The sequence below is a fragment of the Gavia stellata genome, chromosome 18, assembly GCF_030936135.1.
Source record: "Gavia stellata isolate bGavSte3 chromosome 18, bGavSte3.hap2, whole genome shotgun sequence".
Classification (NCBI taxonomy): Eukaryota; Metazoa; Chordata; class Aves; order Gaviiformes; family Gaviidae; genus Gavia; species Gavia stellata.
Window position 1 is genome coordinate 18,225,706 of NC_082611.1, and position 19,898 is coordinate 18,245,603.

Genomic DNA, 19,898 nt, shown 5'->3' on the forward strand with positions numbered 1-19,898 from the left:
TCTCCTTTTGGTTCTTCATCCTTCTCAGATTGCAGGGGTAGAGTATGTTTTCTTCATCCAGAAAAACACCGTGAACTGGAAAGAGCGAACTCTCCGCATTGAAGCCCACAATGAGACTTTTGCCAACCGTGTTGTCGTCCTTGAGACTTGTAGCTACTCAGTAAGTGCCTTGTTTCTACTTGGCTGTGAAGGAAGTGTTGAAAGTCACATGCTAATACAGGGTGAAGTTGCTTGAATGAATTTGAACACTGTACTGTTGTGTAATATGGTTAGATACTCTTAGACTGGAAGGCCATTGGGGCTCAGGGTGCGGGCTTTTTCCAGTGCTTTTGTAGGGCTTGAAGCTTTTTTAGGTTGATTGTGATTCTCTGATTGGCCTATTAGGCCCTAGGGTGAGAGTAGAAAACACGGTTGGTGCTCCAGAACTGATGATGTTCCCTGAGTTTCTTTAGTATCTATTATGATGAGGGCCAGAGGAAAGTCTGGCAGTTAGTTTTGCCCACAAATAAGTGAAAGTTTTAGCATCTTGTCATGATCTTCATGCTCTAAATATTTGGAGAAAGGTCTTGAGCCTATTTGTGGCCTGGGATGTCTCATTTTGTGGCTGTGTCTTCAGCAACAGTGTGCCATTTCATTGTAATTGTGCTATTAGGGCTCAGTCACCATTAAATAGCTTCATCTGTTTCTGGAAGCAATCAGATACTGCTTTTTGTTCACTAAACAAAAGTCCAGATCCTGTTACTTACCTGCCCCTTTGGCAACTGGACAACAGCTCAGCTTCTTGGGAGTAAGCAAACTGTAAGTAGCTTCTATTTCAAGCAAGACAGAGAGTTGAAAAGCTATTAATGTTTTGGATGGTGAGGGGGTTTCCTGAGCCAGAGATCACTTGGTGGCTACATGGGGCTTCCTAAAAACTACAGTAAATCAAACTTCCATCATTGTGAAAGGCGCTGACAGATCTGAAATGCTCCCAGGTCAACTCTGGAATCGCTCAGACATTGTTGCACTTGCCGATTTTGGCTGTGTTGCCTCCGGCTCGAGTCCTTCAGAAGGAAACGTCAGCAACTGGGCTTTGAGGGGAACGCTTTTCCTGGAACAGGGCAGGAGCTAGCTGTCTGCATCCTCAAGATGGTTCCCTGCTCTATTTTTACCAGTTCCCTTTTCCCTGCCAGAGTGCACCGGAAACAGGTTTATTCTCATCTTTCCTTTTCTGCGGTGTTCTCTGAAACAACTTGGAGAAATATGATCCTGCTCTTGCAGTTACTTAATATCTCCCCTGGGGGAACTTGTGTCCTTTATAGAGCTCATATCTTTGTGTGGGGGCTGGAGTTTTTTTCTTTCATGTCAGATTGTGAACAGCAGCACCTACAGAGAAAAGGCAGAGCCCTCTCAGAAGAGGGTTAAGTTTAAAAGAGGAAAAGATGATGTAGGTTTTTACCATATATAGAGTAATTGAGGGGAAACGGCTAGAGAGGAAAGGTGGCTATTGAACTGACGGTGGGGAAACTCCCCATGCTGCCATGTTTCCTGTGTTTTGGGGGGAAAACTCACATTAGTGGCTGAGTTTCCTATCCAAAACCAGGAAAAAAACTTGCGTGTTTCTTCCTTTGCAGATGTAGGGGTTTTGAATTGCGTGCTCTGAGAGGCTGTCCCTCTCTTTCCGTAAGGAGATCTTGACACGATGGTTTCAAGCGGGCAGTCTCACTAGTATTTTAGTGCAACTTCTGCTATGAATATTAATGTTCAGGTCTGGTGGCGCAGAGATGGGGTTTAATCTTGATTTTCCTTGTGCACCTGAAGAATGCTGGGTTAACCACAAATGTCCGTATGTCCAGTTCATGATGTGCTTCTCTTACTTTGGGAGAATTAAACTGACTGTTAAATGTGGGTCTGTCGGTGCCTCATAGGAAGCCTCTTCTGCCCCCTCACTCTGTAGCTCTTGAGATTAAATAGTCAGTTTGGTACCGCAGGCAAGGGCCCAGTCATAATGTGAACTATCTGCTGCCATTCAACCATATGTGTATCTTCGGGCTTAGGTTCACCCTGAGAATGAAGAGTGGACTTGCTTTGAACAGTCTGCATCTCTCGACATCAAGTCATTTTTTGGCTTTGAAAGCACGGTGGAAAAAATTGCCATGAAGCAGTACACTTCAAACATCAAGCGGGTAAGATGGGCTTCCCTTCATGCTGTAAAACCAAAATTGAATGCCTGCTCTCAGCATGCCTCTTTTCTTTTCTGTAAAATAGACCCACTATAGTTTTATACACTCGCATGTGTCTCTGAAATCCCTCAGTAGGGCAAACGAAGAAAAAGCCAGTGTGCGATGAGCAAAAACAATCTGCTCGCTGGAATGTGTCTGTGCAGGGGAGGGAGCAGGCTGTACCAGAGGAGGATCGCAGTGGATGCTGTGGGTGCCAGGCTCCTCAGACACTGAGGACACTGTTCTCACGCAGGAAGAGAAAGTTCTGGGTAAAAATCAGTGCCCTGTCTCTCCAGTAGCTTGGGCAGAGACACTTTCTTTTGGTGGCCTTTTCCCCTGGGCTGCAGAGGAACAGGGCAGCTAACTGATGGTTTGGGAGCCGGAGAATGGGATAAAAGTGTTGTAAAGGTAGCCGCATCCATAGCGTTGGAATTTGGCCACTGTTCTAATTGGCTATTCGTATGGTGCTTTCGTACTGAAATTTTTCCAACAGGGTCATGCAGATGGAAAGAGACAAATATTTCCCTTTTGTTTATCTCTAACAGCATTAGTCATCTGTCCTGAGGAAAACTCTTCTGCACCTTGCTGGTTTTGGGGAGATGGGGTTGTTTTTTTCCCTAATGAGAGTTTTCCCCCTTCAGGGCAAGGAAGTGATTGAACACTATCTGAAGGAGTTGATCTCCCAAGGGATCACATTCATCCCCCGCTGGACGCCTCCCCCAGTGTGCAGACAGAAGGATGAGCAAAGCCCGGCTGTTGGACAGGATGCTGATGACCTACCGCTTGAGTCTGGGGCTCGTGGAACTACCAAAGAGCAAACTGGCAGCTCCTGCCCTCCGGCAGAGGCTGTCAGCCCTGATGGTATGCGCTGCCCAGGCAGTAGCAGCTGCTGGCAATCTAGATGCCTTGAGTAGCACTGACTAATGAGTTTATTTTTATTTTTTTGGCATGAGGTTTTCCTTCTGGATTGTGGATAGAGAGGAGGGAAAGTTATTTTCTTTCTTCAAGAAAAACACAAACAATGGAACTTTTTTTTCCCAAAATTGAAAAGCCAAGAAAAACTGTGCAGGCAGTATGTTTTTCTTTGAGCTTGAAAAAACCCTTGGGTTTGATCTCACCTTTAAGGTATTTTATACTTTAAATTGGAGAAACTTAAAGGTATCTTGAGTTATGCTATAACTGAATTATAATGAAATGTTTTGGTTGTTTCAAAATTAACGTTCTTGGGGATTGGTTTGGATGGTTTTTGCCCCTATATCAAGCCAAGACAAACTTGCGGAGCGTTGCCTAATGCATTTCTCACACAAAATGCTTAAATCGGACTTATCTTTCTGTGTGTTGATCTGATGATATCTTCTAGACTAAATAAAATTCTTCTCTGACAAAAAGAAATAGGAGGGTCATTTTAATTTAGAGCTGTGCTATTAGAAATAAAAGCTGTCATTCCTCAGAAGGAAAGACAGCACTTGTTTTGCTGAGTGTAACTAGGGAAAAAGCTTGGCATTCGGAACTATCGCTGGTTCTGGTCTCATCAGACCTTCCCTGGTAGCTTCTCTGTGTTTGAATCCATCTGGAAAAAGGATTGAAATCCACAGAGGAGCTGACTATAAGAAATGTTCATGTGCTTTGAGAGTAGAGTTAATCTAAGAGTGGCAGTTCCCATCTAGCAGAAGAGGAGAGTAGCTCTTGTTTTTCTGCTTATATTTCATGTTTAGGAAGTGATTAGCTTCCCTGGGACTGCTCCCCAGCTTGCTAGCTCTGTGGTTTCGGTGGGGGCATAGCACTTATCGAATATAATTTTTGTATTATCAGTCAGCAACAGCATATCCTGTGAGCGTCCAGGCCTTATTCTGTAGTTAATGGTATCTGCTGGGAAAAAAAATCCTGCCTGATGAAGAGCTGGCTCAGAGGTCCTCCTCCTCATGCGCCTGCATGCCTCCAGCACAGCTACTGGCCTGTGCTGCTCCCCTTTGGCTACCGCGTTCTCCTTGCTGCTATCTGCATATATAAGCCTCAGGTGGCACATCTGCTTCTGTCTCTGAATGCTGGCAGACTCAAACCCCTTGTCCTTTGTCTCTGATCTAGAGGGACCTTGAGCTGCTGGTATGCACAGGTCTTCTCATGCCAAAAATCTCCCTCGCTGTCAGAAACGGTAGTGTTATTCTCCCTTTCCCTCTGCTGTCTGTAAGCAGAATAACATTTCACTTTTCAGCTATCTGCTTTTTAGCCTCTTGTCATTGGAATCGTGCGTGAGATCTTTAGGACACCAGGGGATTTAAGTACCCAGGTCTTGGAGTGGTTAATGAGATGAGTGCCAGAGCTCCTGTTATTTTATTTTTTTTTTAAAGCTCCTGCTGGAGCAGTTCAGGGTTGAATGAAATATTAGTGTTCTAAGGGGCAGGTGGAGTGATCTAGCTTTGATACCTTACAAGCTCTCTGTGTCCTCATGCCCTAATCACCATGAGAATATCACTCACTCACTTCCCTCAGGCAGCTAAAATGAGGGCTTCTGCGTTCTAGTGTAAATCAAAGTAACCTGATGTGTAGAAATAACTGCATATCTCCTTTCTGGCTATGCCAAGTCTCCTCTGAATTGTTCTTTTTTTTTTTTTTCTCCAGCTGACAAATTAGATGCTGATTACATTGAACGCTATCTGGGCCAGCTGACTCCAATGCAAGAGAGTTGCTTGATCCGCCTTCGCCAGTGGCTTCAAGAAACGCACAAAGGCAAGGTGGGTAGGTGAGGCAGAGAGCACCCTTTTGCAAGCCTGAACGCAGTTTTTCTCATAGCTTGTGTGCCTTCAACCCCACAATAAAACCCAGGGTCACGGAAAATTTGTGTGTTGAGACTCAACTCTTTGGGCAAGGTTAGGTAAAAGGCCAGGCGTTGAGAATGGTCTGCGTGACCTTGCAGCAGGATCCAACAGTATCACAGGCTGCACCGGCATTGCCCCGTTCAGTTCTGGCAGTATTGAAAAGGCTACTCTATGGTCCCCAAGCATAGTGCCTTTGCAGTGTACTCAGAGCAGGCGTTGACCGGGGCTTGGTGGCCCAGACCGGCCTCTCTGGACAGGTTGTGTTTCCCAAGACCTGTGGGATGGAGTGGGAGAAATGGCTAGCTGCACTGGTGGTGCGTCCCCTCTCTCTGGGCAGCCGCTGCACAGCAGAGAGGCAGCGGGTAGCACCGAGCTCTCAGCCGCTGCGCGTCAGCAGCGTGCTGGGCGCGTTGCATCAGGCAGGTTGTCGAAGCTTGTACAGCCAAGGGCTGGATTCTTTTGAGGCGATTTCATTCCCTTCTTGTTTTAATCTCCTTTATCAAAACGTACTATTTCAAAACCACACAGGATTCGGGAAGTAGACGTAGTCTCACCTTATGGTGTGAGGTACGTTGTATAAGCCTCCAAAGTAAAGGAGCTGAGAGCACTCGATTGGAGCAAGTACAGCTGGAGCTGGCCAGCTAATATAGGTGGAAACATTTTTCCCTGAAAAGTCACACAGGTACTGTGGACTAGATGCACCTTTGCTTTGCTGTAGCATTCAGCAGCTGCCTGGGCTCCTCCTGGTTGAAGGGGAGTCTCTATATCAGGCCAAGAGGGTAAGTGGTATCTGGCTGAGGAAATAAAAGACCCAGGACAGCTTGAATGCCTCTAGAGGGATCTAACTCCGGATTTCCTGCTGGAGAGAGATTGGGTGGGAAGGAAGGAAGGACCAAGGATAGCAACAGAGTAATTGGGTGGGCTGGGTAGATAAAGAGTGCTTAGGAAGAAAGGAAAACGGGAGAAGGATGGTTGGAGAAAGTGATCTCCCTTGAAAACAGAGTACAGCTAGATAAGGTTTCAATAGTAATAGCTTCCTGGCTTAGAAGCTAACTGCTCCGTCAGTCATACAGAATGGCTTAGGAGGTACTCTGCATTCATGGGTTTTGGAAGATTTTAGTTTTATTTTTTGCTTTTAACTGGCCTTTCCAAAGGAGGCTACTGTTTGCAAGGAGCTTTGCCAGTACTTTCTGCATGCCTTACTGATCTTTCTCAGAGCTGAGAGAGCATGTCTTATCGGAGTATAAGGAGTTTTAAACATGATTTTTAAAACCCTATTTTTTTTTTCTTGGAAAAACTAATGTGATCACCCATGTAGAAATAAAACGTAACAAAGATTTAGTGCTCTAGTTCTGTTGTTACTGAACTCGTGAAGTCAACCCCTTCTGTGTGAGTGTGCACGTGGGTTTTGTTGTTACCTATGAATGTAGATGGAAAACAGTTACCAGAAAACCGCAGGCTGAAGAGAAGAACAGTATGTGGTGAGGTAGTGTGTGAAAGTCTCCCAGCAGCTGATAAGCTCCAGAGACTAACAACACTGAATTTGCAAGAGCTGATAAATTCAGAACACCAAACATCTGCCAAATCTGTCCAAGGCCGCTGGCGTACGGTAGCATCAACAGGTTGTATAACTTGGACCATGTCCAAGAGCGTGGTGGCTGCTAGATGCAGGTAGAGACTACAGGAATATACAAACACCCAATGGAACAAAGGACCCCTTGAAGGACTGTCTGAACACCTACCTGCAAGCTGCTCTCATGTTGCTGTGATGCTCTGCCTCCGAGTAAACAGCTGGGGCTGGCCTCCCAACTAACCAGGTAACTGTGAGTATGTGTGAGTGAACTGGGTGAATGGTTACCTGCTAATAATAACAGATTAACTACTAAATCTTGCTCTACTAAATATTGATTATGATCCATGTCTTCTTTGATTCAACCTCCTGTCAGATAAAAGGGGCTTGACAACAAGCAGAGACACAACAAAGGGTGCAGGGAAGAATTCCCAGGTATAGTTATGCTCTGAAATATAGGACATGAAGCTTTTCAGATCTACAGTGATCTGTCCAGTAAAACGGTGTGGACTTCTTTGTGGTAGGAGATATCTCAGCTATTGGGTATCCAGCTGAAAATGAGCCCTAGATGAGAGTAAGACAGTGAGACTTTATCCATGTGTGATCTGCAAGGGTCTCGGTTTCAGGTGGAAGAAGCATGTTCTAATTGTTTGCCTGTTTTGTTCTGTGGCTTGGGGTTTTTTTTTCTGCCCTCCTAGTCAGAGGCTGGGGAATGGAAGCTGGAGAAGGTAAAAGTGACAGCCCATGAGAAAAAGCAAACCAACTGCCTCTTGGGTGCTTGGAGCCCTGTGAGTGTGTGCAAGCGCTTGTGCTTCCTGACAGCCGCTTGCTGTTGTGTTTAGGTACCTTGGCAAGGTAGAGCTGATTGCTGAGCACTCTTAGTGACGGCTGGGAGCTGCCTTGGACCTGTTGTGGAGGCTTTGTGAGCTCTGTTCCCTAGCCGGTCTGGAACAAATAGGAAGGATGGTGCTGGCTATTGAAACTTCATCCTAAATCCCCTTATTACTTGCCTGTTTGCTTCTCTTGATTGCCTGGCAGAATAATACAGAATCAGGAACTTGTCCTACATGACTTGAGTTTTCTGTGGAGAGGCTGTTACCTTGCTGTGACAATCTGTTCTTTTAATCCGGAGCAGGGATGTCCTTATTCCTATGTCAAAAAATATTTGTAGATCTCCTGTTTCTTGGAAACTGTCCCTTCTTATTTTTGTCCTCTTCATCCTATTTCACTATCCCTTCCCTGTTCCTCCCAAGACAGATGTTATTCTTTCTAATCAGATTTATCATTGCTTTTAAAAAACCCAACAAACAGTGTTAAAATTGCAAATACTTAAAGCTGGCAATCAATGGCTTTACACCATGTAGAACAGTACATGTGCTCCACTAATAAACAGAAAAACAGGCTGAAATTAAAACTTCATTTTCTTGCATATGGCAGTTACTGCTTTGTTTGGACAAAGATAATGAAGAGACTAATTCCATTAAGGTATGTCCCCTTAGAGCTGCCTGCCTTTGACCCAAACAGAAGCACTGAACTTGCCTCTTACCTGTAGCTATGTACTATATAGGTTTAAAACATTAAAAGAAGCAAAACCTTCTAACAGCCATCCCCTCTCCCACAACTTGCAGGAGATCCAGGGGCTGTTGTAGATGTTTGTGGCTTTTGTCTGTTGTCTTGTGAACAACAGCTTTCTCTGAGCAGCAGAAATGCAAATGTAAATCAACTCACGAAAATTCTGCTGTCTTTTAATCTTGTTACAAAGCAGAAAATTTTGGTGGCGTTCTTCTAAATACATCTGAGATCTTATTTGGGAAGGCTGCCTTTTTCCTTTCCATGACATACAAATGCAGTATTTGCAAGGTGTTAGGATATGCTGAACAGCATTAATCTCCCATCTCCTCTTCAGGTGCTTCTAGGCTTGGCTTTAGGCTGCCTGAACTCATTCTTAATGTGGAATCAATTCTTAATATCTCTTGCAGCTTCATACCAGCTTGTGAAACTGAGATTGCTCCCAGCCTGACACTGCTGGCGGCTCCGCTTTCTTCCCGGCTTTCTGTTTTCCTAAGCATGTCAGTGAACAAACAAAAGAGCTTTGACTCTTGAACGTGTGCTTTTTTTTGCCTTACAGCAGGGCTCAGATTGCTCGCATTGTGCTAAGCACAGTGCAGATACTCCGGAGGAGACTATCCCTGCTCGACAGAACTTGAATTTTTAATGGAAACTTGATGTAGCGCATGATGAGGCTGAATACTTTTGGGGGAGTTGGGGTGAAGGGACTGAGAGATCAACAACATACGCAGCTGTAATCCAGTTGTTTTGGCAACTGACAGACTTTTAGTCAAATTTGGTGCTTCTGTGGAATCTATCAGGGTTATTGTTGATTCCTGCTATCTAGTATTACTGGCAATTTTTCTTTGATTGTCAGGTAAAGGGAACATAGGAGATTTGGAAGGAGGTTGGAATAAGCTGTTCTACAGACTTGGTTTGGGAAGGCTTTTGTGCCCGTGGTGCTAGAGTTACTGATAGAAAGTGTTGGGATGAGTGATAGAGAGAGGGTATATTATCATTTTGGTTGATTTATTTGGTTTGGCAAGAGCTAGCGTGATGTGATGGGGCAGGGAAGCCTGTGGAAGAACTCAAAAGCTTTCCTGTTCAAACAACACCAGGGAAGCACAGTCAACAGCAAACCAGAAAAAAAGGGTCTGTACAAGAGCTGAAATTGGTGCTAGTGGGTAATTATTCAAAGACTGTACAGTCATGATCCCCCTCTGAGTAATGAGCGCTTAACTTGGTTAATGTGTTAGCTATGGATGCTTTCCATCCTCTGCTAACTTGCCCTACGGGGAGGTAAGCTTGCAGCTCTATTACTTTCATTCAGTATTTTGTTTGTCCTTGTGGATAGCCAACTGAGGGAAACTTTAGCCAGCCCAGAGTTTGCTGGGGCTTCTGGCAGTTGGGTCAGTGAAAGGCTTCTCCCAGGCTGTGCCTGTGCATATGCAATACTCGGATAAATATCACAGGGCCATGAATTGGTCACTTCTTTTGTGCTCCTAGCACCATCTCCTGCATTCATCTGGATTGGTTAAGGAGGGAGGGAGAAGGAATATAGGTTTAATATTTGTCTTAGTTTTAAGAGATTAAAAACTGGTGTGTGCTCTGCAGGCTTTATGGAACAGTGGTACAGGTAACGTACCATTCCTGATCCTCGGACTTTCTCTTCTCTCAGATCCCCAAAGACGAACATATCCTTCGATTTCTGCGGGCTCGCGACTTCAACATTGAGAAGGCTCGAGAAATGCTCTGTCAGTCGCTGTCTTGGCGAAAGCAGTACCAAGTGGATTACATCCTACAGTCATGGAGGCCCCCAGCCCTCTTAGATGAATACTACACTGGAGGATGGCATTATCAAGATAAAGGTTAGAAGCTGCCCCTTACACTGATGATACAGTGCAGTTTGCGTTATAGGACCTCATAAGTAACCTGGGATTTTTGGAGAAAGTTATATTGACACTTTAAACATTAACAAAGCAGTTCAACGCCTGTAAATAGCCACTCCGTTTTGCTGTAATTTTGTTACTTTCTCTGCACAGATCAGGCAGACTAGAGCTAGTGCGAAGCAGCATCCCTTCGATAAGGTTGCCTTTGGATGTGATTTTTATCCTTTTCAAATATTCAGTGGGGCTTTTATAAAAGGTACTAGAGTGATAGCCTGGGAGACTAGCGTACTTCCCTCTTTAAACCCTTGTGTTTGTTTTGAAGATGGACGACCACTCTACATCCTTCGTCTTGGCCAGATGGACACAAAAGGTTTGGTGAAAGCTCTGGGAGAGGAATCACTGCTGCGACATGTAAGTTGTGCTTTCATTTCTCGCCTGAGGAACCCTATTTCCCTTGGGCCGTTTAGAAGTCTTGTTATAGTGCAGCAGGAATTTACCTGCCTGATGCTCATAATTCCTGTGTTTTGTGGCTGGCAAGCTTTCCACGGCCCTTTCACGCAGCTCAGCTAATAACATTTGATCTTGAGACTCTTATATTTCATCTTGGATTTCCAGTAGCTGTACCTTGTGTGGTCAGCACAACTTTTCAGCAGAGAAGCCTGGGGTTTTTTTTACATAGACTTATTCTGTTTTGTACGCCGCAAGTTCTCAAGCTGGTATGCTTCTGGGTTCTGTGGTTTTTTTGAAATAAGATCTCTGGGCTATCCTGGTTTCTCAGTTATACTCAGGCTAATCCTAGTCTGTACTGTGCTTGATTTCAGGTTCTGTCAATTAACGAGGAAGGACAAAAGAGATGTGAGGAAAATACCAACACCTTTGGCCGCCCCATCACGTTAGTATAGTTAGTTTTATTGTATCCTTACAGAGTTTGAACTGACCTCGTGAGAAGAATGCTTCTGTGAAGGTTTTAGATGACGTCCTTAGGGTTAAACTGTAGATGGCAGTGTGTGTCTGTTACGGGCTGTTCCTGGGCTTGGGGTACCATATATAGTGGACTTAAATGCAGATAAATTCTACAGCTTCATATGACAGCAAGTATTGGTTCTTCCTTACATCTTTTTATGTCGTGTTTCAGTTGAATCAAATCTTGCTATCTTTGTGATTTAAATCCAGATCCTTGAAATTCTTTTTTTTATACAGGAAACTGTCTGCCAGATTCCACTTTCATATAAAATGCCTTTTCAAATTATTTTTAGCAATAGGTCTGCAGACCTTCACCCCCTTCCACACTGACAGTGTGTGTTCTTGCCTTCAGGGTTGAGTGTCTGTTTTACTTGAAAGCTCAACTGGATTCAGGCTGTCTGCTGCCTGAGTGGAGATCTACTTTTTATTGGAACTGCTGGTCTCCCTTGTTGGCTTCACTGTACAGGCTATAGTGTTACTGAAATGTTTTGTGGATTGTAAACTGAGCAGCCGCTGTGCAATGAAGTTCTGATGGGTCTTTTTCTGTGTGTTTATTTCAGGTCCTGGACGTGTTTGGTGGACTTGGAAGGGCTAAATATGCGGCATCTCTGGCGGCCTGGAGTTAAGGCCCTGCTTCGCATAATTGAGGTTGTAGAGGACAACTACCCTGAAACTCTGGGGAGACTATTGATAGTGCGAGCACCCAGGGTTTTTCCTGTGCTCTGGACTCTGGTGGGTGAAATCTGGACTGCAGGATCATAAGCACTTTTGCATATACAAATAGCTAAATCATCCAGTCAGTGTAAATTCTGCTTATTTGAAGAGTTAAGGAGGGAAAAGCTTCCTGGTAACTTATGGCTGAACTCCTAAAGAGGCCACGGCATGGCTACAGAGCAAGCCATAGCGTGCCTGCAGCTCATCTGATTCTTATGGCTCTCAACCACCAGGGCAGGACAGGATGTCGGACCTAAACTGCAAATCCTCATGCAGCGGTGGTAGCCCAAACTTGGGGGGTTTTCATGTTGATGGGGGGAAAAAACAAATACTTTTTTAATCTTATGCTGGAGGACACTGAAGAGGAGAGTAATAAATACGGTTCTGCCTGGTGCCTGCTGACTGTTCTGGCAATGTAAGAACATGCTTGTTAAATTTCTTGTGAGGTTTATATGTGGTGCGGTGACTGCAGACTTATTTTACATGAAGTAGAAAAATGTTGTGAGATGATGATATAGTTCACTTCCCATTTGTTGCCCCTTTCTTTGGGGAAGTGCTTCAGAGTTGCGAAGCTCTGCACTACTGCTGGTCTGCATTCCTGCTGATGAGGCCTTCCAGCCTAGAGCCTAAAGCATCCGTGTAAGATGGTAGGAGTGTTGTCTGTAACTTCACTCAGTGACAGTGATGTCTTCTGTCTGCTTTCTATTTCAGGTCAGTCCCTTTATTAATGAGAACACAAGGCAGAAGTTCCTCATTTACAGTGGAAATAACTACCAGGGTCCAGGAGGGCTGGTAGACTATGTGGACAAAGACGTGATCCCAGACTTCCTGGGAGGAGACTGCATGGTGAGTTTTCCTTCCTGTTGTGCAGGTGGAATCTGCAATGTGCAAGCTCCCTCAGTTGCCTCCTCCTCAACACCCCGGCCTTCCCCTCCCTTCTGAAACACCGTTAAACCTCTGTTCTGGCTGGGATGCCACTGCCCTGAGCACAGTGCAGTTAATTTGTGCACGGGAGACTTCACCCTGAAGTGGTGATGCTGCCCTGGAGAAGGGGGTTAGAGGTCAGCTCTCTAAATGGAGCTTAGCTAAATTGTTGTAGTTCAAGTAAACTTAGTCCCACTGTGAAATCTTATGCCAGCTGATGGTGTCATCCTCTGTGTCTGACAGCAGGCAAGTGTTCATGGTACAGATGACTTGATACTTTACCACTAGATGAGTATGAACCCTCATATTTGTCTGACTCTTCCAGTGTACTGTCCCAGAAGGTGGACTTGTTCCCAAGTCACTTTATCAAACGGAAGAAGAGCCAGAGAACTCGGATCACATCCGGTTATGGACAGAAACTATCTATCATTCTGCGAGTGTCCTCAAAGGAGCTCCACATGAGGTACGAACCAGAACTTCATAAGGCTGAAGGAGATGCTGAACTGGTATTGGTGATATGTTCCTTTTGTTAAGGCTGACTAGAACAAGGGGCTCTCAAAGTGTGACCACGAGATGGTTCAGCAGCAGTGTGCCTTTCTTGGGAAGGCTAACGCTAGCTCAAAGTGCAGAAATAAAGAACTGCAGTTTGAGAAACAGTATCTCTTGTCTCTACTATGGGCTGATCTTCTGGACCTCCTTCTTGGGGAAATAAAGCTCCCTCAGTTTCCCTTCTGATAGTACAGCTTCCATTTTCAATGGCATAGCTAGGACAGTAATGGTGGTGATATAAGAAGGTATCTACTGGGAACATCCTGACGGGGGTCATCAGAAGAGAGAATGTCCAAAAAAGGAGCACTTGAATGTCAAAACAGTCTGCTAGCTTCACTGACGATGAGTAACTCTGGCATGGCCTGCTTAGACTCCTGAAAAAGCAGCAGTGTCTTTTGGAGTTCATAGCCACTCGAAGGTGCTCTTTGCTGTGTCCTGAATGCCTTGCTTCAGGTCCACTGAGGTTTTCTTAGAACTAGCAAATGATTTACAAGCAACTCTGATACAGGGGAGAGATGGGGTAAAAATGCCTGAGCCCATCTATTGGGGCAGAGTGGCAATGAAAATCAGTCTGTATCCTCTTTAGGAATCAAGACCAATGGCTTAACTTGAAGGATTATAGAGAAAACCGTGTTTGCAGAGCGGGGAGGAAGATGCTGGCTGCCATCTGAAGACCTGACTCTTTACAATGTGCTTGTTCTGTTCCCTTCTTAGATAGTTGTGGAGATTTTAGAAGGGGAATCTGTCATCACCTGGGACTTTGACATCCTGAAGGGAGATGTGGTGTTCAGCCTCTTTCACTCCAAACGAGCTCCTGAAACAAGTCATAAAGAAGCCACATTACCAAGTACCTCTGCTGCTGGGGACAATACACAGCTAATTGACAAGACGTGGGTCCTTGGGGTGGATTACAGCCGTATGGAATCTCCGCTGGTTTGCCGGGAAGGAGAGAGCATCCAGGTCAGATGTGTTTGGGTCCTGGCATGGATCTTACTGTCCTAGTAAACTCCAAAACGGTCTGGTGGTGGGGAGGGAAAGGAACTGATGGCATGAGAAATCGTGTGTTGCTTGGAAATAGTTGCTGTGGTCATAATTCTCTCGATTCCCTGTAAAAGTGATGGCTATTGCAGTCCTAATTTAGACTGAGCCATTGGAAAGGGATTTCATAATCCATGATGATAAGATATTTGAAAATAACCTTTTTTTAATAGCATTACAGGGGTGTGTGGCTCAGGCATGAAAAGTAAGTGAACGATGTATGCTCCCCAAAGTAGTGAGCTCAGGATTTTCTTCTGACTTTGCCAAGTCATTCATCTATTTCTTAAGACGCCTGGTAGTCACTTGATGGCACTCTCTTCCTCCTCCAGGGATCTCATGTGACTCGCTGGCCTGGCTTTTACATTCTCCAGTGGAAAATGCACGGTCCTCTGCCCTGTTCTGGCACTAGCCTCCCTCGGGTGGATGATGTTCTTGCCTCTCTGCAAGTTTCCAGTCACAAGTGCAAGCTTATATACTACTACGAGGTGCTTGCATCCAAGGACTTCAGGTAGGAGATTTGCTGGGGGGGGTTTACTGTACGACTTGCAATAGAGAAGCCAAACAAGGGCTGCGTGCGAGTTAAACGTCCAGATACCAATGACTTCTGCAGAGTCTGTTTTTCATTGATAATAAGTAAGGTGGATGCAATCGTGGTGGCATTTTGCGCAAAGAATCTCCTCTAGTGCTGTAGGTAATAAGGGACCCTTTGGCTGTACGTCCACCAGTGGAATTTGTGCTTCAGTTCTTGCTTACAGCCACCTGAAGTGGGGGAGGTTTTTCGCCGAGGAGTGGTTTTTTTTATCTTAGTTGGGAACATTTTGAGAAGTTACTTTTGGAGTAACTTAACAAATATCAGCTGGGCTATTTCATGCATACTTTGTTTGGCACTTGAGAAGGAGACTTGGAGAGTCGTGACTTGGAGAGTCCTTTCTGAATAGGTGAATACATCAAGCTCGGCAGGATTTGCCTAGCCTCCTTTAATGCAAAAAGTATTTTTCAAATCACCCAGTAATTTGAATTCTTTGCAAGTACTTAACCTTTCACTAGGAGCTGGAAGAAGTGTTAGGTAGACCAGACTTGCAGATGGGCAGGTGGCTACCTTGAGAATGTGACCCGGCCAGATCCTGTTGAGTCAGAGCAGCAGCCAATTCCTCACTCCGATCATTCAAACCTGTTCCTTGCTGCTCTGCCTGCATAAAATGTGTCAGGAACAGCAGGCGGTCACAGCGACGGTGACCCCAGCCTGCTTCGGCAGAAGGAGCTGAAGAGCGTGGCTGGACATGCTGAAGCTGGAGCTCTCGGGTTAGCAGTGGCAGCTGCACTCACTGAGCTGCATTTGGAGTGCTCTTTAGTTTTCCTTTCTGCTCAGGGGCAGTGAATGCAGCCCCACAGCGGCTCCAGCTGTGTCCTGCTCCCAGAATAACTGCAAGAGACAAGGTATAATAGCTGTAGCTAGGAAAAAAAAGATGTCTACGACAATTTTTCATCATGACACAAAGGAACCCTGAGATTCTTAGAGACAAAGTTGAAAGCGATGGAACAAAAAATAAAATACTCTTGCAAGCGCGTTAGAGTGTAAGTTGATCTCCTGTCAGGTGTATAGTTATCCATCAATAGCTGCCTTCCTAACAAATACATCTGGCTTTTGTCCCATTCCAGGGGATCCATGTCAAGCCTGGAATCTTGCAACAGCGGCTTTTCCCAGCTGAGCGGAGCCACGACATCTTCCAGCCAGTCCCAGAGCAGCTCCCATCTTTCTAGATAGCAGGGCCAAGGCTACGCGGGCAAGGAAAAACCGCTCGGGGTTTCCTGGCTGCCCCAGAGTGCACCAAACCAAAGAGCCTACAGGGGCTGAGCCTTGAGGCAGTCGTTCGTGTGACCACAGGCAGCAGCCATTTGGACACAGAGAGGCTTCTGGGAGCTCTTTTAAACATAAAAACTTAGAATTTAAATGGCAGATTTAGAAATTTTATATCAGATGCCTATTTCTCAGTAGTCTTTTTCACAGATTGTGGTTTTGGATGAATGTCAGTTTGCATGAATCCGTGTATTACTCAACTTTAAAGGGCTCTTTCCAATCAGTCCTTTTCCTACGCGTGGTAGAGGAGACTGATGTTGCCTTATCCGTTTGATCTGTAGGACTAGATTATTCACGTGTAGCAAAACTAATCTAGTTTTTCTGGGGTGCCCAGGGTACCAATTACACATCAGAAAGTAAAGTGGGTGTTTCAGGTGCAGGGACTTGAAGCAAACTGTAAATACCTTAATACAGATAGGATGTGTCAGAACTCAGTTCCAGGTCAAACCTAAAACCTGTTCCAATCTGACAGGATGTTATTAGGAAATGTGTTTGGATTTTTCTTTTTAACCCACTGAGATACAAAAATCAAAATGGTTTTCTAGAAAGTACAGGCAGAGAACCTGCCTCCTGTGAGCAGCATCTTTCTTAAAGATAGACTATTTTTCCTTTTTCCTCAGGTTTACAAGCAATAATGAGTAGATCTGACCCATCTCATCAAAGTGGATGGGAACTGAATCAAATGATAAAGGGCTAAGAAAAGCAATATTTTATTTCCTGAAGGCACAAAATTTTATGGCAGTATTATAGAACTTGCTTCTTTAAAACATGAGCTAACTTGAAGAGAAAACTTTAAAAAAAAAAAAGGCATGTATGTATTTAAGCACTTACTGAAACCTATTTATTCAAATACTAGCTTATTTTAAATTAATTTTTAACTTATTTATAATTTCAAAAATTACTATTTATTAAATCCAGTCACAGTTTTTCATGGGATGAACTTTGTTTTAGAAAGGAATAACTGCTTGTCTTCAGCCCCGGCAAATCTCTCTATTTTAGGTTCTAGTCTTGTGATTGCTGGATGTTCTTGCGTAAAGGGCTGTATCGTACATAGCGCTTGGGGTGTAAGGGCTGTGTGTTATCTTTTCCTGCAAGGTAAGGTTAGAGTCCAATGCTTTTTGGACTCCAGAGGGATGTTTCTTAGGATTAAGAAGCAAGGATTGAGTTCAGGAGCGGTAAGAAGATCGTGCATCTTCGTGACACACCAAAAATACCATGCCTGTCCATAATCTCCGCTGATTATTCCAGAGAGTAGATGTGTAGCAAAGGTGTAGCGAGCCATTGATCAGTTGGGCAGCGAAGTTATACGTGTTCTTGTCTAGGTGGCAACAAAATGAGAATAGGCATCGAATACTCGGTTGCGGTTAGGTGGTATTTGCAGCTCACCGACACGCGGGACTTGTGGATGGATGTCTGCTTTAGGATCCAGCTGTGCTGTGTGAAGACCGCCTCCCTGCCAGCTGGAGGTTACCTCTGCACAGATCTGCTGCCCGCAGGAGGATCCTGAGGGTACTGCCCCTGCCATCGTTCGGGTTATCCCAGCCCAGTGGTTCGTGTCGCCTAATACGGCGAATGTGGCCTAAAACGAATGAGTTCCCAGTTCCCCAGCTGGGGAGCAGCAGAAACAGTTCTGGGCTTGGGGCGGGGGGAAGCACAGGTGGTGGTGGAAGTGTGGTTTCTTCCTCCAGCACAGCAATTCGTGTATCCATGGCCAGCTTTCTCAGTAAAGACTTGGGGGTTTCTTTCCCTCTCACCAAGTTTTCATTAAGGTTGATGGAATCTGTGCAGCTAAGAACAACATACGTATAAACGAGTTCCTTCTAACCCTGCCTTTTTAATTACTGGCTTTGAAGCACCAGGCATTGACAAAGGAGAAGAGAGACCCAATATTTGGAACAATGGGAGATGAAGAACTTGATGTGTTTATGTAAGATGCTTAGTTTGTTGTTTTTTAAGGATTGGAGTCAAGGAAATTCCTCTCCCACCTTGCATCTCTGACTGTGAGAGCAGAACAGGTAACTTAGTTATGCGGGAAAGTTCTGATTTCAGAGAGTTGCCCAGTTGCTCTGTGGACTTTACCATTTCTCCCAGATGAAAGAAACTTCTGTCTCTGGCATTTCAGCATAACTGGAGTCTGACAGTGAGGGGAAAAGTACTACCTTTGCTCTGGAAAATCAAGACTTCCCAAATTAAAAGTGCATGTGTGTATCCCTAATGTAAAATCCTTTACCCATAATTAATTCTGATGCTAGAAATAGAGTTTCAAGCTGACTCCCAAAGCATCGAGAGCAAACCCAGCCTCTCCTCCCTGTGCTTTTTCAGGATTTCAGCTTCTTGTGGCTTGGTTCGTACGTGGCTGGTCACATCCCATGGTGGTAACATTCCAGTTTTCTGTGTTTCCTTTGGTTTGCTCTGGTTAAGAATCTCTTCCATCGCACTGGATTTTTTATTATTATTTTAAAACATAGTATGCGCTGTTCTCCTCCCACCAGTAAAAGTTTTGGGTGTTTAACTCTTGTCAGTGAGGCACCTGGAACTTGGCACCCCGGCAGGTCTCAGAATGAGCCAGGAAGAGATGAAGGGCTGGTCCTACCGAGCGCTCCCTCCCGCTGGCTCCGGGGACGTCCCAGCCATAGCTTTTCCTCTTGTTCTTCGGTGGTATTGCTCTCCTGCCCCACCAGAGATTGCTGCACGCGCCTGTTTGGGAAGCAGCTTGTGATTTAAGCAAAATTGCCTGGGTTATTCCACCTATCAATTTACTTAGCTACCAATTTAAATAATCCACCATAGATTGGGGGGTTTATTCCCCTTTTTTCCTGAATGTTGACATAACAGGAGAGAGGGAGCAACAGCCTGGATGTTGTGGCTGATGCGGTGCTGTGTTTTTTAAACCTGACTTTGTGAACTGCAGATACAAGAGAAACAGAGTTCTTCTAAAACACCTTTCCCCCCCTAAAATGACATCGGTGTGCTTTAGAAAATAAAACACACTGTTTTCTTCACAGCAACCTCTTGTGAGTTGAGACTGGGAGGAGTTCGGGAGTCTGGCTCCCTGGGAGCCACTCGTATCTCAAAAATCTCGTAAGCCAGAACCTTGAAAAATGGATTCCAGTTTTGGGTGCTGAGCTAGAGATGCAGCAAGGCCCTCCCTGCTCCCCAGCAGTATCGCGGCAGCTGCTCTCAGTGAAGTCAGGGAGCTTGGGTTGCGTTCAGGTAACTAGCCGGGTACTTAAAAAATAGCTCCTCCGTAAATTGGGGCTTTCCCCTGTTTCAAACACTCTGTATGCAAAACACAATACCTACCTCAAAGAGCTGTTGCCCTGTGCAACGTGCGATACGAGATCTCAAGAGAAAGGACGCTGTGCTGTAGGTACAAAGTGTTGTGCCGTTGTTTACAATTAAATATGGCCATATGTGAAACATTAATTCTTGGCAATTTCTTACCGGTTTGCCCCATCCCGCCATTTACTGGCTTCTGGCCCAGGAGGACTGGGAAAGGCAAACCGGAGCATGTCACCAGCGGGCACGCGTTGAAGGCGGATGTCAGACTAGACTCGGGCCAAAGCTGGGAAGCAGTAACTGAGTCATTTTGGGTAAACATTCTGCCATTTTTCAGGTTTGAAAAGGGCTTTTTTTGACTGCTATGGACAGAAGAGCTTAGCCTTGTGGAGGGACCGAGGGAGACTCTAGCCCGGGAAGGTGCAAATGCAGCAGTGCTGGCTGCTTTACCGCTTCCCTGTGCCCAGGGTTAAGCTGTAGACCTGCACTCTAACGCACTCTCACACCGTCGGCAGGGAGGCACCGAGGGCGTATCCTCGTCCTCGTTGT

At 45.1% G+C, this 19,898-nt stretch overlaps 1 protein-coding gene across 1 annotated transcript in view; it reads left to right on the forward strand.

The window, feature by feature from the left end:
• The window catches only part of SEC14L5 (SEC14 like lipid binding 5), a 31,886-nt gene extending 15,909 nt beyond the window's left edge, over positions 1-15,977 (forward strand). The window contains exons 3-15 of the mRNA XM_059826458.1: positions 29-160; positions 2,037-2,165; positions 2,843-3,062; positions 4,821-4,933; positions 9,814-10,003; positions 10,347-10,435; positions 10,846-10,916; positions 11,548-11,719; positions 12,413-12,547; positions 12,951-13,088; positions 13,889-14,134; positions 14,542-14,720; positions 15,872-15,977. Coding sequence (XP_059682441.1) covers positions 29-160; positions 2,037-2,165; positions 2,843-3,062; positions 4,821-4,933; positions 9,814-10,003; positions 10,347-10,435; positions 10,846-10,916; positions 11,548-11,719; positions 12,413-12,547; positions 12,951-13,088; positions 13,889-14,134; positions 14,542-14,720; positions 15,872-15,977 — 1,920 coding nt within the window. The remainder of the gene's footprint in view (positions 1-28; positions 161-2,036; positions 2,166-2,842; positions 3,063-4,820; positions 4,934-9,813; positions 10,004-10,346; positions 10,436-10,845; positions 10,917-11,547; positions 11,720-12,412; positions 12,548-12,950; positions 13,089-13,888; positions 14,135-14,541; positions 14,721-15,871) is intronic.
• The last annotated feature ends 3,921 nt before the right edge of the window (positions 15,978-19,898 follow it).